This window comes from Acomys minous, assembly GCF_964271855.1.
Source record: "Acomys minous genome assembly, chromosome: 14".
Lineage (NCBI taxonomy): Eukaryota > Metazoa > Chordata > Mammalia > Rodentia > Muridae > Acomys > Acomys minous.
The window spans coordinates 4340816-4357657 of record NC_140496.1 but is presented as its reverse complement, the minus strand read 5'-3'; the positions used below and the strand labels follow the sequence as shown (position 1 = coordinate 4357657).

At 52.4% G+C, this 16842-nt stretch overlaps 1 protein-coding gene across 1 annotated transcript in view; it reads left to right on the top strand.

The window, feature by feature from the left end:
- GALNT2 (polypeptide N-acetylgalactosaminyltransferase 2) overlaps window positions 1–16842 on the top strand; it is a 115266-nt gene that overhangs the window by 65703 nt on the left and 32721 nt on the right. The window contains exon 3 of the mRNA XM_084755961.1: window positions 5459–5612. Coding sequence (XP_084612087.1) covers window positions 5459–5612 — 154 coding nt within the window. The remainder of the gene's footprint in view (window positions 1–5458; window positions 5613–16842) is intronic.

Genomic DNA, 16842 nt, shown 5'->3' with positions numbered 1-16842 from the left:
CTCTGGCTCCATTTTCGGCATCTTCTGCTGCCTCACTTGAAATCCCAAGTCTGTTGCTCTCCACGAAACGGCTCTCTGAGATGTCGATTGTGCTGCACTGATCTGTGGGTGGAGCTGGGAGAACTGGCATCGACAGCAGTGCCCTCTGTCTAGAGACATGGAGAAGATGGCCACTCCCCTACCCCCCTTCTCGGGCCTCTCTCATCACAGCTTTGCGGCTTTATCATAGCTCTTAGGCGGCATCTAGCTTTAAATGTGAGGTCCGTTCTGGGGAGCGCCAGTGCAGATGATACTGTGTTTCTGACTTCAGCCCCCACGTGTTCGCTGCTTATGATGCTGCCACAACCTTTATTAGTTGGTCTCATGTCTTTCGGTCTTGCTGAAATTGCTTCTAGGCACCTTGTTGCTGTTTCTTTCGTACTTTATACATAGATAATCATGGCGTTTGTGAACAAAGATGGTTTTATTTCTTCCTTTCTATTTTTGTAACGCTTGTTCTCTCATTGCTTTAACTAGGACTCGGGACAGTGAGGAAGGGGACGGCCCTCCTTCCTTCCTTGTTTGTCATCAGTGACACTGTTGAATTCTCATATTTGAGCTGTAGATTTGCCCCACACTTCCTTTGTCAACTTAGTTTGCTGAGAGTTTATGCCACGTTTTGTCAGGGCCTTTTCTTCTGTCACGCATGTGCTTCCTTGATGGTGTTTGTCGAGACAGCCTTGCCTAACTTAGGACGAGTCCCACCTGTGGAATGGAATGCTTGCTGTACGTTCCTGGATTTGATTTGCTAATATTTTTGTTGAGGATTTTCCTATATGTTTATGAAAAATTTTCATTGTGTAGTTTTGTTTCTTCGGTTGTCCCCCGGCTTTGGTATTAGTTAGGCCAAAGGAAATTAGTTCCTTTCACTTGCTGCCCAGAGCTGCTAGGTGTCCATCACAGAACCGAGGCGCCATTGAGCGCCCAGAACTTACTTGCTCACTGGGAATGGCCAAAGCCCACACTCCATGCAGAAGTAGGAGGTCCATAGCAAGGGGTCCCCTGTGCTTTTCCTCCTCCCAAGGGGTTCTTTCAGAGATCCCGGTGGGTTAGCATCACTCTGGGTGGCGATGCTGAAGTAGGTGGAGGCGGCATTGGGTGAGGATCGTACAGGAACTGTGACTGCTTCTGCGGAGGGCTTTGGGAAAGTGGACTGCGGGCTAGCCTGGGCTACATAGAGCGACCCTATCCCCCAAAACAAACATGCAAATCAAAGAACCCTGCACAACTCAGAGAAGGGCTCTTTGAAGATTCGTTCATGCGGATTTGGAGCTGGGCACAGACCTCATGGCTGCAGAGCAGCCGCTGCTCACTGCTGAGAAGCTGCACGCGCAATAGCATCGGCAGCTCTAAACCAGCTGTGTGTCCTGGGACACTGGTGGTTCCTGATGTTCATTGATAAATTACTTTTCGTTGCTTTGAATTTCCTGCTTTTTCACCCCTGGTAGTGAGCTGTTTTAGGATGCCTATTTCAAGAGAAGTTTCTCACAGAGGAGCTTTCCCACCGTGCCAGTTACCCAGCGCTAATAGCCCCCTCCCCATACACACACCTGTGGTGACAGAGAGTGTGCCCACCCTCAGGAGCCCTTGCACACCAAAGCCTCGAAAGATGATGTGCATATGTTCTGTGAAAACTCAGTGTAGATTGATGCAACTGTTCTTTCAATGATGGGGTTTCATAAAAACACAATTTTTAAGAACAAAATCTACGTTTTTCTTAAGTTAAAATGTGTTGATACGAGTCTTGTAAAGGCTGGCACATCCTGTTTGAAAGACTTGTGGTCCCTTTCCAAGTTCATTTATAGATGAGCTGTTAGAAACTTGACATTAACGTTCCTCTGGTCCTGAGGGGTCCTCTGTCCTGGTCACACAAGCAATCCCTGGGCTAGGTAGATTGCCTCCCAGGGCCTCTGCCTATAGGTGCAGCCACCAGCTAGCTACCCTGTCCAAGGGCAGGTGATATGGGAAGTCTCTGACTAGAACTGGGAATCAAAGGATTGCAGCCGGAGCTGACTCAAGAGCCTCCCCCGGGGGATCTGGCATAGATAGCCTCTCTGCAGCCGCCATGTCAATCATAAACGTTGAGTCGCAGGGCAGAACCACTGCAGTCTGCATCAGGAGACTTACCAGGGAGCCATCTGTGGGAAAGAGTGGAGGAAGATAAGGGTGGCCCGAGGGAGGCATTGCCTGTAGGGGAGGATAGCAGTATGGAATGGCCCAGAAGACAGAGGTGGGGATGTCACCTTGACAGTACCATCCCTCAGGTCACGTCTTCAGGGCCCATGGGACTCATTCCTTCTCTCCCAAGGGCACTAATGATCCAGGCTCACCCTCTCCTGACTCTGAGCCTTGGTATCCATGGCTACGGGATGCGGGTGAAGGGGAAGGAGGTTCCTGCGCCCTCTTGCTGTCCGCCCAGCCCTTCCCCTAGCTTGCCTCCAGTGGCCATCAGAGGTGGGACAACATTGGTGGGCAGGTGAGGAAGCCACCCCTCTCCATCTCAGGTCCCTGAGGGTGACATTAGAGGGAGCTGCAAGGACTGTGTAGGAAGAGCCTCGGCTTTGGCTGCAGCTTCCTGTTTCCTGCCAACCAGTTGGCGGTCTTCCCTGGCCTGCTGCTGCAGTGGGGTGAGTGCCGGTGTAACGCTGTGCCCTTCCAGTCCAGGCCTAGGATCTGGCCAGTTTGACACTCAGCTTCAGGCAGCTTGGTCCAGGCTGAGACCTCAGCAGTAAAGCAATGGTTGGCAGGGGTTTGTGGCATGCTGGGTACTTACAATGCTGAGAGTTAAGAGCCAGCAGGTGGGGAGCTGTCACCAAGGACTTCAGGATCCCTTCTTATGGGGGATGAGGATGGGAGTAACCCCAGGGGGAGTTGGCACTGTCACGGGCCAGTGCTCCTCAGAGGGATGGTCTTGAAGGTGGCCTTAGACTGGTTGTGTACAACTTCCGGAGATGTAGGGAGCCCCGGATGGCTGCCTGAGGCTTAGGCAAGGAATGGTGGCCTTCCTGCTGCAGCCTGGGCAAGTGTGGTCACTATGCACACAGCTCAGCCTGCCTCGGGCAAACCTGCTTGAATGTTTTCACACTCCCGGCCGGTGAGCACCTGCCCCACAGCAGGCTCGGGTGGTGTGCCCTGTGGCTCTCATGCTCTCTGCGTGCACACTTTATTTTCCTGCTGCCTCCTGTGAAATCTTATCTCTGACTTTTCCATCACCCTAAGGTATGCTGGGTGGGGGTGGGGGGGGCTCTGACTAGGGACTGTAGCCTTTCCTTCATCTCTTTCTTAACCTATCATAAGATTGACTTACCCGCCACCCCCTGAAACTTGTAATTTCCCAAAACAGAACAATTTAAGATGTTAGGAGTGCAAGCGGCCTGTGAGTATCAGGATTCGGTTTGCCTTTCCGTCCTGTGACGTTGCTGCCTGGTTCTCAGCTCTCTGAACCTGGCTGCCTGCCTGTCTCTGTGGGCTGGCTTGGAGTCAAGAGACCGGGCTCAGGCATGGCCTTGCTTAGAGGGCGTGGGCAGGCTGCAGTGCAGGCCGACTGGGGTATGAGTTGGAGCACGTCCCCCGAACTTTCCTCTTCTGCTTTCCGCTGTCACTGTCCCAGGAGTCTGCAGCCTGACCGTTCTGCACAGTACAGACCAATTTCCGCAAGGTTCTTGAGCCCAGTGTTCTTCAGATTATGGGTTTCGAACCATTATTAAATGACGAAGGCACTTTTATGTCACACCCACATGAAACCATAGGCTGCACCTGCATCTCCCCTCTCCTGAGGGTGAGTTACGCTGTGAGGCTCTAGCCACTCGTGTGAGTGCATCACGCCTTCTAAGCCGCGAAATGACGCATGTCACAGTTGAACCGATGTGCAGCCCCCGTGGCATTCTCACATCTTACTATGGTTTCTGAAAGGAAATGATACTTAGGTCCCATGGCTTCGTGTCCTAGGGAGGAGCAGCATCATAGCAAGGTGGGGCCCGTGTGTCCAGCTGGTCCATCCCGTGTGTCCAGGTGGCCAGGAGGAGGAGCTGCTGAACATGAAGGGCATTTATTGGGGGGTACCACAGGGGCTCCTCAGCTCAGACAGGCCTTCTGTGGGGCTTTCTGGTCCCCAGGGTTAGATACGGTTCCCTCGTCTGTCTCTCTCATCCTCAGAACATGAGCACTTCAGTGGGGCCAGGCATGAGCCTGCCTTAGCTTGCCTGTGCTTATGGATTTAGCATGATGCCAGTGTGTGACCAGTGCCTCAGAGACACTGTCCCTGCAATTTCATGGCCTGTTACACCACATAAAACCCTCTTCATGACCCAGACAGGGCACGGGAGTCTCAACTACAGGGAAAGTAGCAACAGGAAGAAGTTGAAGCAAGGCTGTAAATGTCTGCATGTGGACAGGCTGTTCTAGAACCTTCTCCCCAGGAAAAGGCCTGGGTCCTGTCTGTCCTGCTAGAGGTGTCTCTGACAGCCACACTCTTCACTTCCCCATAGGGCCAGGCACCCTAACAGCTCCACGAAGAACCCCCAAGGAGGCCTCACAGGAGGGTGGGAACACCCTTCCTTAGGGTGTGGTACTTTCTATACTGTAGGACTGTGCCCCTCTCCTGTGTTCACTGATTGTGCTGACAGTAGCAGGATTCAGAGGGTGTATCCTATGCACAGGGTGTTGCAGGCATGGACAGTGACCACCCATGGCCCAGTGGTAGGTAGCAGCTTAGAACGCTCTTCACAGGGAGGAAGAGGCAAGCGCAAAGAACAGATGACAGAGCTGGACATGGTGGCAGGAGGATTCCGGGGGCGGGGGGCCGCTCCTCTTTACTGCCTAGTAAGTTTGAGAAACTGTCTTTAAAACCAACCAACCCAAAGAACAGACAGCACCCCGCGTGCTGTGACGCCAACACTCACCTTCCCTCCTGCCATCCTCACCTTTTCCTGGGGCCTCTGCTGCAGCTGAGCACCTTCAGTACCACCTCAGGGTCACCCTGCTCCCTCTGCGCACTGGTTTGGACCGACACAGCCTGGCTTGTGGCACCTGGTTGCACAGTGGAGCACTTTATTAACTTATTCCTACATTGTCTTTTTTGCATGCCTGAGATGCTTTGGGACACGACTGAAATCCTTGGGAAGGTGGACAGAGACCGACTCCTCCACAGGAGGAGGAACGGTGCCGGAGCTGCCGGCTCTGTCTCTGGAAGCTTTGAATGAAGTCTGGGCTCTGGTCTTGCACTCATGCCTTGCAGACTGCAGATTCTCAATCTCCTGTGTGACAGTACTTGAGGCTGTTCTCAGCTGCTTCTTTGATTAAAATTGTCACCCTGTGAACAAGCGAGGCCTCTGTCTTGTGACTCAATGCTTACTGCCGTCTCTAGCAACACTCTGGTCTTGAATCTACTTGACCCACACCCTCTGCTCTGCTTTTCCAGGGAAAGTGCGCTGGCCAGACTTTAACCAGGAGGCGTATGTCGGTGGCACAATGGTTCGCTCCGGGCAGGACCCCTATGCACGCAACAAGTTCAACCAGGTGGAGAGCGACAAGCTGCGTATGGATAGAGGCATCCCCGACACCCGGCATGACCAGTAAGTCCTCCGAGCATGTGGGCAAAGCTGGGGGTGTCTTCCCAGCGGCACTGGAGTTCCTCACACCTTAGTGTTGTCGCAGCAGGAAAGATCCTGAAGTGACGTGACACTCAATGCCTCTTGGCCGTTCACAGGGGTGGCCAGCAGAGAGAGCGGGAAAAAGCCGTGTGGGCCTTGTATTTGCCGGTCTGCTGTATTATGAAGCTGCCCTCATAAAATGCTATTCACAGCCTTGGAAGGAAGAAAATCTAAACTCCCGCTTACTGGGCCAGCTGTAGTTCGGAACATTCCGGAAAACCAGAGGAGAAATTAACTTTTTAGCAGAGCTGGGGGTGCAGAGGGCGGAGGGCAGGAGATCACACTTCCCTCCTGGCACTAATGGAGACAGGCCTTCCGCAGGCTCTTCTCCTTTTCAGGACTTGGGTGGGAGGTGCCCTGACACCCCCAAACTCAGCCTGGGGCTTCCTGAGACCCTGGAGATTATCCTGACACCATTTACAAGGAGAGTGCTACACATAGCCTTGGTCGTCTCCCCCAAACTGTCTTCATGCCCCAGAGAGGAAACTGAGGCACTGGGCTAGGAGCTACTGGCACGAGGTTGGAAAGGCCTGTAAGTGTCAACAGGACAGGGTTATAGTCACCTAGGAGACAAGGCTCCGGCTCCATTTGTAAAGGACTTTCTAGATTAGGCTAACTGAGGTGGGTCTCGCCTCAGCAGAATCATACCGTGAGCTGTGGTCCCAGGCTGAGTAAAAGTGAAAGCAAGCGAGCACCAGGGTGTGTCTTTGTCTCCTGTAACGTGACCAGCTGCCTTGTGTTTCTGCCTAACGTCTTCCCTGCCAGGATAGACTGCGCAGGGAGCCGGACACACCCTTCTTTCCTTGTGTTGTCAGATTTCTTGTCGCAGGAGTGAGAAAAGTAACTAATACAGGGCCTCCACCTCAGGGGACAGAGCAGAGTCGGAGTGGAAATGCCACCTGGCCACCTGAGCCAAGATGCCACCTGGCCACGTGAGGCTTGATCTCCGTGTGACCGTTGCGCTTTGTGTCACCAGCGCTGCTGAGCTGGGTTTCCCACCAGGATTTGACCATTGGCATGCTGCCATGGTGTGGAGAAGGTGGGGTTTGGCGCTTGTAAGCATGGGACTGGCTTTCTGTCTCCATCGTGAGCCTCAGAATCCCTCGAACTCTACAGACACACCGTCTTCCAATATTTTTGCAACAATTGTTTTCCAAACCGATGGGTTGATTTCCACCTGGTCTGTGTCGGCCTCCCTTGTGTTTAAGCAGCAGCTGAGGGCTTTCCCCATTGGTTGAATTGGGGTAAATTAAATCCTGTATAAACCCTGACAGGCTCCAGGAAGGGAGCATTGAGTGAGTATGCGTTGGCCCCAGGAATCCATCTCCTGGCGTCAGTGGAAAACATCCAGTTGGCATTCTCTTTGCCCCTTAAGGTTTCTAGGAGACCAGTGCTGTCACTCCTAACCGTGAGACCTCATACGGCAGAAGTCAGTCCTCAGTGTTCACAGAGCCGGAAGTGGAACAGGTGGTGAAAGCGGATTCAGGGTGAAGTGCCCAGAATCCTATCTGCCTGGATTGACAGCCCAGACCCTTTCCGTGCTGCCATCTGTGGCTTCTGTCCCCCGCAAAGTGACAGGACATTAGAAGTCTCTTCCCTCTGGGCAGCAGCAAGTGGCAGGAAGCGTCTTTATGGATGCACTGACGTGTTGACGTCCCAGGCCTCCAACCTGTCTGTATTTGGAGACCGATTCTTTATTAGATACGGTTAAGTTAAATAAAGTTGTGAGAATGGGGCCCTCTCACTGAGAGGACAGGAAGGAGGAAGCAGGTCGGGAAGATTGAAAGAGCTTAAGAGTGAGGTTTTCCCCTTGGCCACATGAGGGCATGGTGGGAAGGTGGTCATCGGTCAGCCCAGAGAGAGGCCATACTGAGAGCCAGCCTTGACCACAGGAAGGTCCATGTGAGATAAGCGGAGGCACACAGGAAAGGCGGCCACCCACGGGGCAGCCATGGGTGGACATGGCCCAGCAGGTCCTGAATGACTCAGAGGTTACTGTGCCCATGGACCCATGAGCCTTCATGACGTCCTTCAGCAGTGGGACAGGAGCCAGGCTGGCCTCTTAGCTTGTGGAACACTTAGAAGAGCTTCTGTGAGGACAGTATGCAGCTTGTAAGCAGAACTGGGAGTTTGAGGGTGTCTCCCCTCTGCCAGGAGCTCAAGGTAATTTACTTGACGATCTTTTCTGTTGGGAAGCCGACAAGCCCACGTGGAAACACAGTGTTGGGGATTTCTTTTCCCTGCTGGCCAGGCACTGTCCTTGTGTTTGTTCTGCTAAATCCCATGAGGGTGAATTTTATTTGGTGACAATTCCTTCAGCCTTCCAGCGCTAAGTCAGTTTCAAAGCTGCTCCTGTTTCATTTTATCTTGAATTTCAGATGTTGGGATCTGAAACGTGCTTGCCTCTCAGAGTAAAAGAGGGTCCCGAGCTGAGGGTGCCCTGCTGCTTCCCAGAGGAGCACCTGAGAAGGGTCTGCCTGTCACAAACCTGACTGTCCAGCAGGGCACAAATGGAGCAGTGGGCTAGGCGTAGCCCTAACTGCTGTTACCCTGGAGAGTAAACACTGCTAATGCCAAGGGAGGGCTGTCACAGGCGCCGCCAGCACAGCGTGAGGCCCTGGCAAGGTGGTCATTATGGGACCTATGGTTTTCCATTGTGAGGCTTAAGGCATGGGTAGGGCAGTCCAGTGCCTAGAGTGGCTGAGGAAACAGGACACTGTTCTTGCTACATTTTATAAATGTGTACTGCTGGCCTAACATCTTTTAGTTGGAGAGGTGTCATCTCTCTGGCGGGGAACCACCTGTGTGCTCTGGCCTACATCCATGGGCTTTTAGGCCCCATGGCCTGTGAGCTGGGAGTTGGTGTGTGTTAGTTTTCTCACTCAGTGTACATGGTATGAGGTGGGTAGGTCTGTCTGGGACTTCAGATCTAAGTTTCCCAAAACCCTGGACACAGAGCTCACCCTCGGGGCCAGCAAGCTGGAAATGGGCCTTGGTGGGCGAGCCCAGGTGGCTTTGCCGTCTCTCTCTGTGGAATAATCTGGATTAGGCTTGTGTGTTAAAGGCTTGGCTGGTCCCAGTGCACCTGGGTGACGAGGCCTCTTTGTCCAGGTGTTAAGTGTGGCCAGGTTCACAGTTTGTTGTCCTGTTGGGAGGTAATAGAAACTAAGTGGGGCTCAGTTGACAAAAATGAGGCCCTGCGGACTGTATTGCATCAGGGTCAAAGCCAATGGCTATAAGAATCCAAGCTCCCCAGCTTCCGGCTGCCTGCTCAGTGCTCTGCCGTCGGGTGCAGCCGCCTTACTGCCGTGGCCCAGAATCCTTTGTGGTCCTAGTTTCAGTCATGTGACCTGCATGTTCCTAAAATCAGGAAGCAGTGAATATTGTGAGTTTGCAGCTGACCTCATTCCCACGGGAAGCTGGCTCCTCTGGCTCAGGTGGAGGGGTCCTAAGAAGCAGGAGAGCCAGTTTCCGTTGTCCAGTTATGGTTTGGGGGGCCAGCGGGGACAGGGCCTGCCGTCCATCAGTGTGTTCTTCCGTTTGGACCCTCTGAGGTGTAACAGGCACCTGGGAAAAGCACCTGGCCAGGGCACCGTGTGGCTCGGACAGACAGCAGCTCTTGTTTAGGCTGTGCCAGCCTCCTGGAGCCCTGGAGGGAGTCGCTGCCCTCAAGGTTGTCAACAAGGTCACACAGCTTCCCCGAACATGCATGCGCTGCGCTGGGCAGAAATAGGTGATGCTTACTCAGCGGTGCTGATTTCGTTTCTTGTTCTCTGGCTCTTCCTTCCTCCGTGGTCCTGGGCCTTCATGATTGAGTGCGTGAGTGCACCTCTGGCCCCACCCCAGCGTGCAGCCTACTGGAGCAGCCGTCACTTTGTAAGGCCCACCAGCTCTGGGACGCTTACCTGGATCCCAGGCTTTTTGCCTGAGATTCGCTGGTAAGCTTTTGTTCTTCCTGGTGGCCTGACACCCTCGACGTATGACATCTCTCCACCATTGTTCTTGCTTCCTGAACACACTGGAACCTTCCGTTTGAGCTCCAGCTTACTTCTGTGAGCTGCTGTGAGCTCTGGAGAACTGACTGAGTCCTGTACACACACACACACACACACAGACACACACAGAGACAGATACAGACACACACATATACATACACAGACACATACACACACAGATACAGACACATACATACACAGATACACACACACACCCCACACACACAGATACACACACAGACAGGTACACACACAGATACACACCCAGATATACACACACAGATATACACACACCACACACACAGACACATGCCACATACATAGACACACAGATACACGCACACCCAGATACATACACAGATACACACAGACACACACACCACACACAGACACACACACAGACACACACACCATACACACATAACACCACACACACACAGACACACCACACACAGAGAGACACACACAGATACACATACGCACACAGATACATACACACACAGATACACACACCACACACACATAGACACACACCACACACACACACACACACACACACTGAGAGCACAGCATTCTCGGACAGTGGGACGGTGGCTTTTGCATCTTCCTTTCCCCTCAGTCACTCTGTCGCACGCTGTTTCTGGTGAGGACAAACTGCCTTGTTCTTTACAGGGCATTTTGTCTGTGTTTACAGTAGCGCTTTAAGATTCCCGTCTGTGTTCACTTTTGATTAATTTGTAAGAACTCGTGGACATTGCTTTCTGGGACGTGAACTTGTTTGGGGTCTGAGGGTCTGAGTCCCTGTAACCCCCTCCCGCCATCCTTGCGGGGCCTCCTCTCCCCTCCTCGCGAGGACCCTCTGCTGTCTTGCTGTCTTGTATTCTTCTTTTTTTATTTTTTTATTTTTTTGTTCCTCAGTCTCCATGTAACCCGCTTCCTCCTCGGTGGCTCCTGCATGTCAGTATTGAGTCGGCCTGAAATCATGTGTAGACGGAGAACACGCAGAACTGCTGTATTCTGTAGTTGATGGGTAGGGAGACATTTGAAGGCTGTGCCTGGTGTTTCCGTTTGCCAAGGGAAATAGGCTTTGCACATAAGATGGGCAGATGCTGGCTGGGTTTCCATTAGGTGGGAGGGGTCTGGAAGGTTCCGAGTCTTTCTTCTTCTAGGAAGCGCCCCCTGGGACTCCCACCCTAATCTCATCCCATGGTTTTCAGCAAGTCCTGACTTGGGTTCTGGCCTCCCCAGTCCAGGTAACTCCAAAACCTAGGTCGGCCTTCTGTGCACAAGGCCATCGGTGTTGGACGGATCGTGCCCTAGCAGGGAGGAGAGGGCAGCAGGAGCGCGGGCCCCACCGCCTTGGTGCGTCTGGCAGCCTGCAGCCTCCCCAGCGTTTCCAAGGCAGTGTGCGCATCTCTTCCCTACCTGTCCTCCCGTGAGTGGTTTCGTCCAGAGCAGAGACCTTCACTGTCCTGAAAGCAGAGTGTTTCATCTGGAGTCCCAGTGGAGGCTGAAACGAACAGTTCCTACATTTCAGGGCCGTGCCTGTCCCTGGGGAGGCTAAGTGAGTAAACAGGAGCGTGGACATGGGGTGGGCAATGTGACTTCTGTTAGCAGCTCCGTCTCTCGTTACTGTCAGATCAAGGTGGACGTGATCTCTGACCCTGGGTTTTTATCTGCAAAGCAGTCACAGTGTTTCTGTGTCTCTTGGCTCGGATGTCTGTGGAAACACGAAAGGCCTGTGAGCCCCCGGCTGCTGTGCTGTGACCAGCGGCTTGCGTGCATCAGCTGGAGTAGACTGAGCTGTGCTCTGGGCAGCTTTGTTCTTGACTCGTGTGATGTGCCACGCCAACCTGGAGGGCTGACCCCAAGCACGCGGTGTCACTTTGTTAGTATGTGGGCCGTTCGGCAGCAGATCAGCAGAAAAGCAGTTTGGGGAAATGCCTTTGAAACCGTGACCCTGGCTACTACCGAGGGAGTCAGAGCAGGGAAGCCAGACTCCACAGGATAGCTTGATATGTCAAATGCCTGGATGTGTGTGTGCCTGTGCATTTGTACATGTATGCTGTGTGCACAAATGTGTGTGCCTGCACACTTGTACATGTATGCTGTGTGCACAAATGTATGTGCCTGCACACTTGTACATGTATGCTGTGTGCACAAATGTGTGTGCCTGCACACTTGTACATGTATGCTGTGTGCACAAATGTGTGTGCCTGCACACTTGTACATGTATGCTGTGTGCATGGATGTGTGTGCCTGCACACTTGTACATGTATGCTGTGTGCGTGGATGTGTATGTGCCTGTGTACTTGTACATGTATGCTGTGTGCGTGAATGTGCATGTGCCTGTGTACTTTTACATGTATGCTGGGTGCATGAATGTGCATATGAGCCGTGCACTTGTACATGTATGCATGGATGTGTGTGTGCCTGTGTACTTGTATAGGAAAGTGAGTTCCAGATGCACATTGGGATGACACTGGCTTGCCCTGTCCATCTAGGCACATTTGTGCAGCCGTCACAGAATGCTTGTGCCTGCCGGAAGTTAGAAGTGTGTCTTCCGGTTCCAGAGGTCCACAGAGGGGGCCTGTGGTTGTTGTCTGGAGAGGAGCTGCTTTCTGCTCCCAGGGTGGCACCTTGGGAGCTGTGAGCTCCAGGGGAGAAGCAGAGTCCCTGTGAAATAACGCATAGTCAGTGCACGGTGCCTGGGCTTGCCCTCGCGTGCTCCTGTGCGGTCCTCTCCCTGTGGCACATGGGCGCCCCCTGCTTCTGCACACGGGTCTGCACGTGGGGTGTTTCCCAGCACCCCAGTCCTTCTCATGCATTCAGACTGGATCAAAATTTGCTATCAAATATGATAAGGAGTCGCCCGCCACTGCTTTTTCCTTTGGTTATGATGTCGCTGTAGAGGGCAAACTGTGTCCTTGTTAGGTAACGAGAAGAGGGGGAGCAGCAAGCTAAGCCCTCCCTGGTTCACACAGACCCCCCAACACCAGCTCTGAGGGGCTGGCAGCGCTGGGGAAGCCTGTGGCTCGGAGGGCACCTTGGTCACCTTGCCAGCCACCTGCTAACAGCTGTTTCTGTGGCCGCGGAGCTGCTCCGGCCACCAGCAAAGTGCCTCAGCCGCCCAGGACTCCAGCTGCTCTGTTCTGGCAGTGCACAATGGTGTCCTCAGAGGCTCCGCATCCTCGCCTGAGGGTTTACTCCCCGTCTCGTCTCGTGCTTGGCTTTAGCTGCCGATCCATGGAAATCAGGGTGAGATGATGGCAGCGACAGCGTCGGGGACAGGTGCGCTGCTGGACCTTCTTTCGGGCAGATCCCAGCTAGGTCGCCTCCATCTTTGTGAACAGCCTCGCGGTGCAGCCTTTCCCTGTCCTCCTTTGTTTAAATACTCCGGCTTTCTTACACCACTGTTTAACTTATCATTTTGAGAGTGTATTTTTTTAATTTATTTGTTTATTTATACTCTGTTCACATGTATGTCTTCATGACAGAAGAGAGTATCAAATCCTATTACAGATGGTTGTGAGCCACCAAGTGGTTGCTGGGAATTGAACTCAGGACTTTTGGAAGAGCAACCAGTGCTCTTAACCACTGAGCCATCTCTCCAGCCCCAAGAGTGTATTTTTTTTTTTAAGTAGGTGCATCTGTTGTATTTTTTAAAAAGCAAAAAGAAAACCACGTCAGAGAGCTGAGAAACACTCGCATGCTCGCTCACTCCTGACAGGATGTCCCTCCTGACAGGGCCCAGCTGCCTCTGCACCCTACTTGGGGAGCGGGGAGTGGCTCCTGGGGTCTCTGTGGCTTCCATCCTCTGAGCTGCCCAGCTTATGCCCGTGTAAGTAGCTACTGGGTGGAGAAGGTCGCAGCTTTCTTCTTCCAGTGCTGACCATGTTGGCTGAGTATTTAGTTTATTTAGTCCTTTACTCACCGATTTGAAAGGGCCGCGTGTTGCTTGGCCCTGAAAAGGCCCCAGCGTCTGTTCTATGTAGGGCCTAGCCTCTCGGAGGTGGCTTTGGGTTTTAAGTTAGGTTCCTAATTCAGGCTTTCTGGGGCCGACGCTCTTGCTTTCTCCCTCCCTTCCGTCTCACGGTTGTGATAAGCTCCGTGAAATGGATCCGGGACAGCCGCATGCGTGTCTAACGGTGCTGGAGACACCTCTTTGCAAAGGACTTGTTTCTTAAAGTTGTCTGAACATCAGCCACACCTGTTGCTGCTTTTGTCACTCGAATCCTTTGATGACTTCTAGGCAATTGCCCGTGGATGTTGACATTTGTTGGCTTTTGTTTTACCTGGCTAGCTCCAGAGATTCCGTCTTCCAAGAAGATTGTAAATCCCAGGCAGTGCTGTACGTGCCTGCACTAAGGTCCCAGACAGACAGTGCTGTACATGCCTGCACTAAGGTCCCAGATAGACAGTGCTGTTCATGCCTGCACTAAGGTCCCAGACAGACAGTGCTGTTCATGCCTGCACTAAGGTCCCAGACAGACAGTGCTGTACGTGCCTGCACTAAGGTCCCAGATAGACAGTGCTGTTCATGCCTGCACTAAGGTCCCAGACAGACAGTGCTGTTTATGCCTGCACTAAGGTCTCAGACAGACAGTGCTGTACATGCCTGCACTAAGGTACCAGACAGACAGTGCTGTTTATGCCTGCACTAAGGTCTCAGACAGACAGTGCTGTACATGCCTGCACTAAGGTACCAGACAGACAGTGCTGTACATGCCTGCACTAAGATCCCAGACAGACAGTGCTGTTTATGCCTGCACTAAGGTATCAGACAGACAGTGCTGTTTATGCCTGCACTAAGATCCCAGACAGACAGTGCTGTACATGCCTGCACTAAGATCCCAGACAGACAGGGCTGTTCATGCCTGCACTAAGGTATCAGACAGACAGTGCTGTTCATGCCTGTACTAAGGTATCAGACAGACAGTGCTGTTCATGCCTGCACTAAGGTATCAGACAGACAGTGCTGTTTATGCCTGCACTAAGGTACCAGACAGACAGTGCTGTACATGCCTGCACTAAGATCCCAGACAGACAGTGCTGTACATGCCTGCACTAAGATCCCAGACAGACAGGGCTGTTCATGCCTGCACTGAGGTATCAGACAGACAGTGCTGTTCATGCCTGTACTAAGGTACCAGACAGACAGTGCTGTTCATGCCTGCACTAAGGTATCAGACAGACAGTGCTGTTTATGCCTGTACTAAGGTACCAGACAGACAGTGCTGTTCATGCCTGCACTAAGGTATCAGACAGACAGTGCTGTTCATGCCTGCACTAAGGTATCAGACAGACAGTGCTGTTTATGCCTGCACTAAGGTCTCAGACAGACAGTGCTGTTCATGCCTGCACTAAGGTCTCAGACAGACAGTGCTGTTCATGCCTGCACTAAGATCCCAGACAGACAGTGCTGTACATGCCTGCACTAAGGTACCAGACAGACAGTGCTGTTCATGCCTGCACTAACGTATCAGACAGACAGTGCTGTTCATGCCTGCACTAAGGTACCAGACAGACAGTGCTGTTCATGCCTGCATTAAAGTCCCAGACAGTCAGTGCTGTTCATGCCTGCACTAACGTATCAGACAGACAGTGCTGTACATGCCTGCACTAAGGTACCAGACAGACAGTGCTGTTCATGCCTGCACTAACGTATCAGACAGACAGTGCTGTTCATGCCTGCACTAAGGTACCAGACAGACAGTGCTGTTCATGCCTGCATTAAAGTCCCAGACAGTCAGTGCTGTTCATGCCTGCACTAACGTATCAGACAGACAGTGCTGTACATGCCTGCACTAAGGTACCAGACAGACAGTGCTGTTCATGCCTGCACTAAGGTACCAGACAGACAGTGCTGTTCATGCCTGCACTAAGGTCCCAGACAGACAGTGCTGTTTATGCCTGCACTAAGGTACCAGACAGACAGTGCTGTTTATGCCTGCACTAAGGTACCAGACAGACAGTGCTGTTCATGCCTGCACTAAGGTACCAGACAGACAGTGCTGTTTATGCCTGCACTAAGGTATCAGACAGTCAGTGCTGTTCATGCCTGCACTAAGGTCTGTAGCTGTTGTGAATCCCTCTTCTTCTTCTTCTTCTCTCCTTTCTCTCACCCATGGGAACCAAGCTCCTATTGGTAGCAGAGGTGCCCACAGGGAAGGGGAAGCCCTGCTCACCCACTGGGTTCTGTACAGACTCTACCTTGTGTGTGTCCCTCTGCAGAGCCGCCTGCTGGGCCTCACATGGCCAGTCATCCTGAGATCACAGCAGCTGTGACTATCTCACAGAATCAGGCTTGCCAAGATACATGAGCAGTTAACAGCTGAGGGGGTCTAGCTTCCCCGAAGCTGCCCACGCTCCCATAGCTTGCCCCGCACTCACTGGGCCTCCACCTACAGTTGGTCTGCTCATCAGTGCCACGCCTGGGGCGGGTCCATGGTGTTCCCTTCTTTGTGGGGAGGTTCCATGACAGCAGCGCAGCCTGCCAATCTCTTAGCGCCGCTGCCGGCTTTGTGTTCAGCCACAGCACGCCTAAGTCTCTTGTATTATGAAATGTAGTGTTATCATTTCAGTTATTTTTAAGCCTGCTTTAAAATAACCAAAATACTGTTATTTCCCACTTGTCTGGAGTTCTGCTTTGAGTTTCTTTTTTTAAATCCAGTTTGTGTTTAGGCAATAGTTTTACAATTGTGTGATTTTTTTTTCTTACTGTCAGTTTAAACTTAAATTGTTGCTATTCACCGCATCCCCAACCCCCGTCATTCGGAAGTCAGATGTTACAGCTCATGGTGTTATTTCCTTTTTTTCTTTTTTCTTTTTGTTTTTGGTTTTTCTCGACAGGGTTTCTCTGTGTAGCCTTGGCTGTCCTGGACTTGCTTTGTAGACCAAGCTGGCCTCGAACTCATAGCGATCCACCTGCCTCTGCCTCCCAAGTACTGGGATTTTAGGCGTGCACCACCGCTGCCCGGCCTCATGGTATTATTTCTTTGCCTGGTACTGGTGGCCTTAGTGTGATGTCTCTGGCTGTCTGTAGCTGGGGCTTTTGCTTCGGCCGGTTCACTAATCACATGACACACTTCTCACTTGGTTCCCACGGCGGCCTTAGAGGGTAGGTGCGTTCATTATTGTTCCTGTGTTGTGCCAAT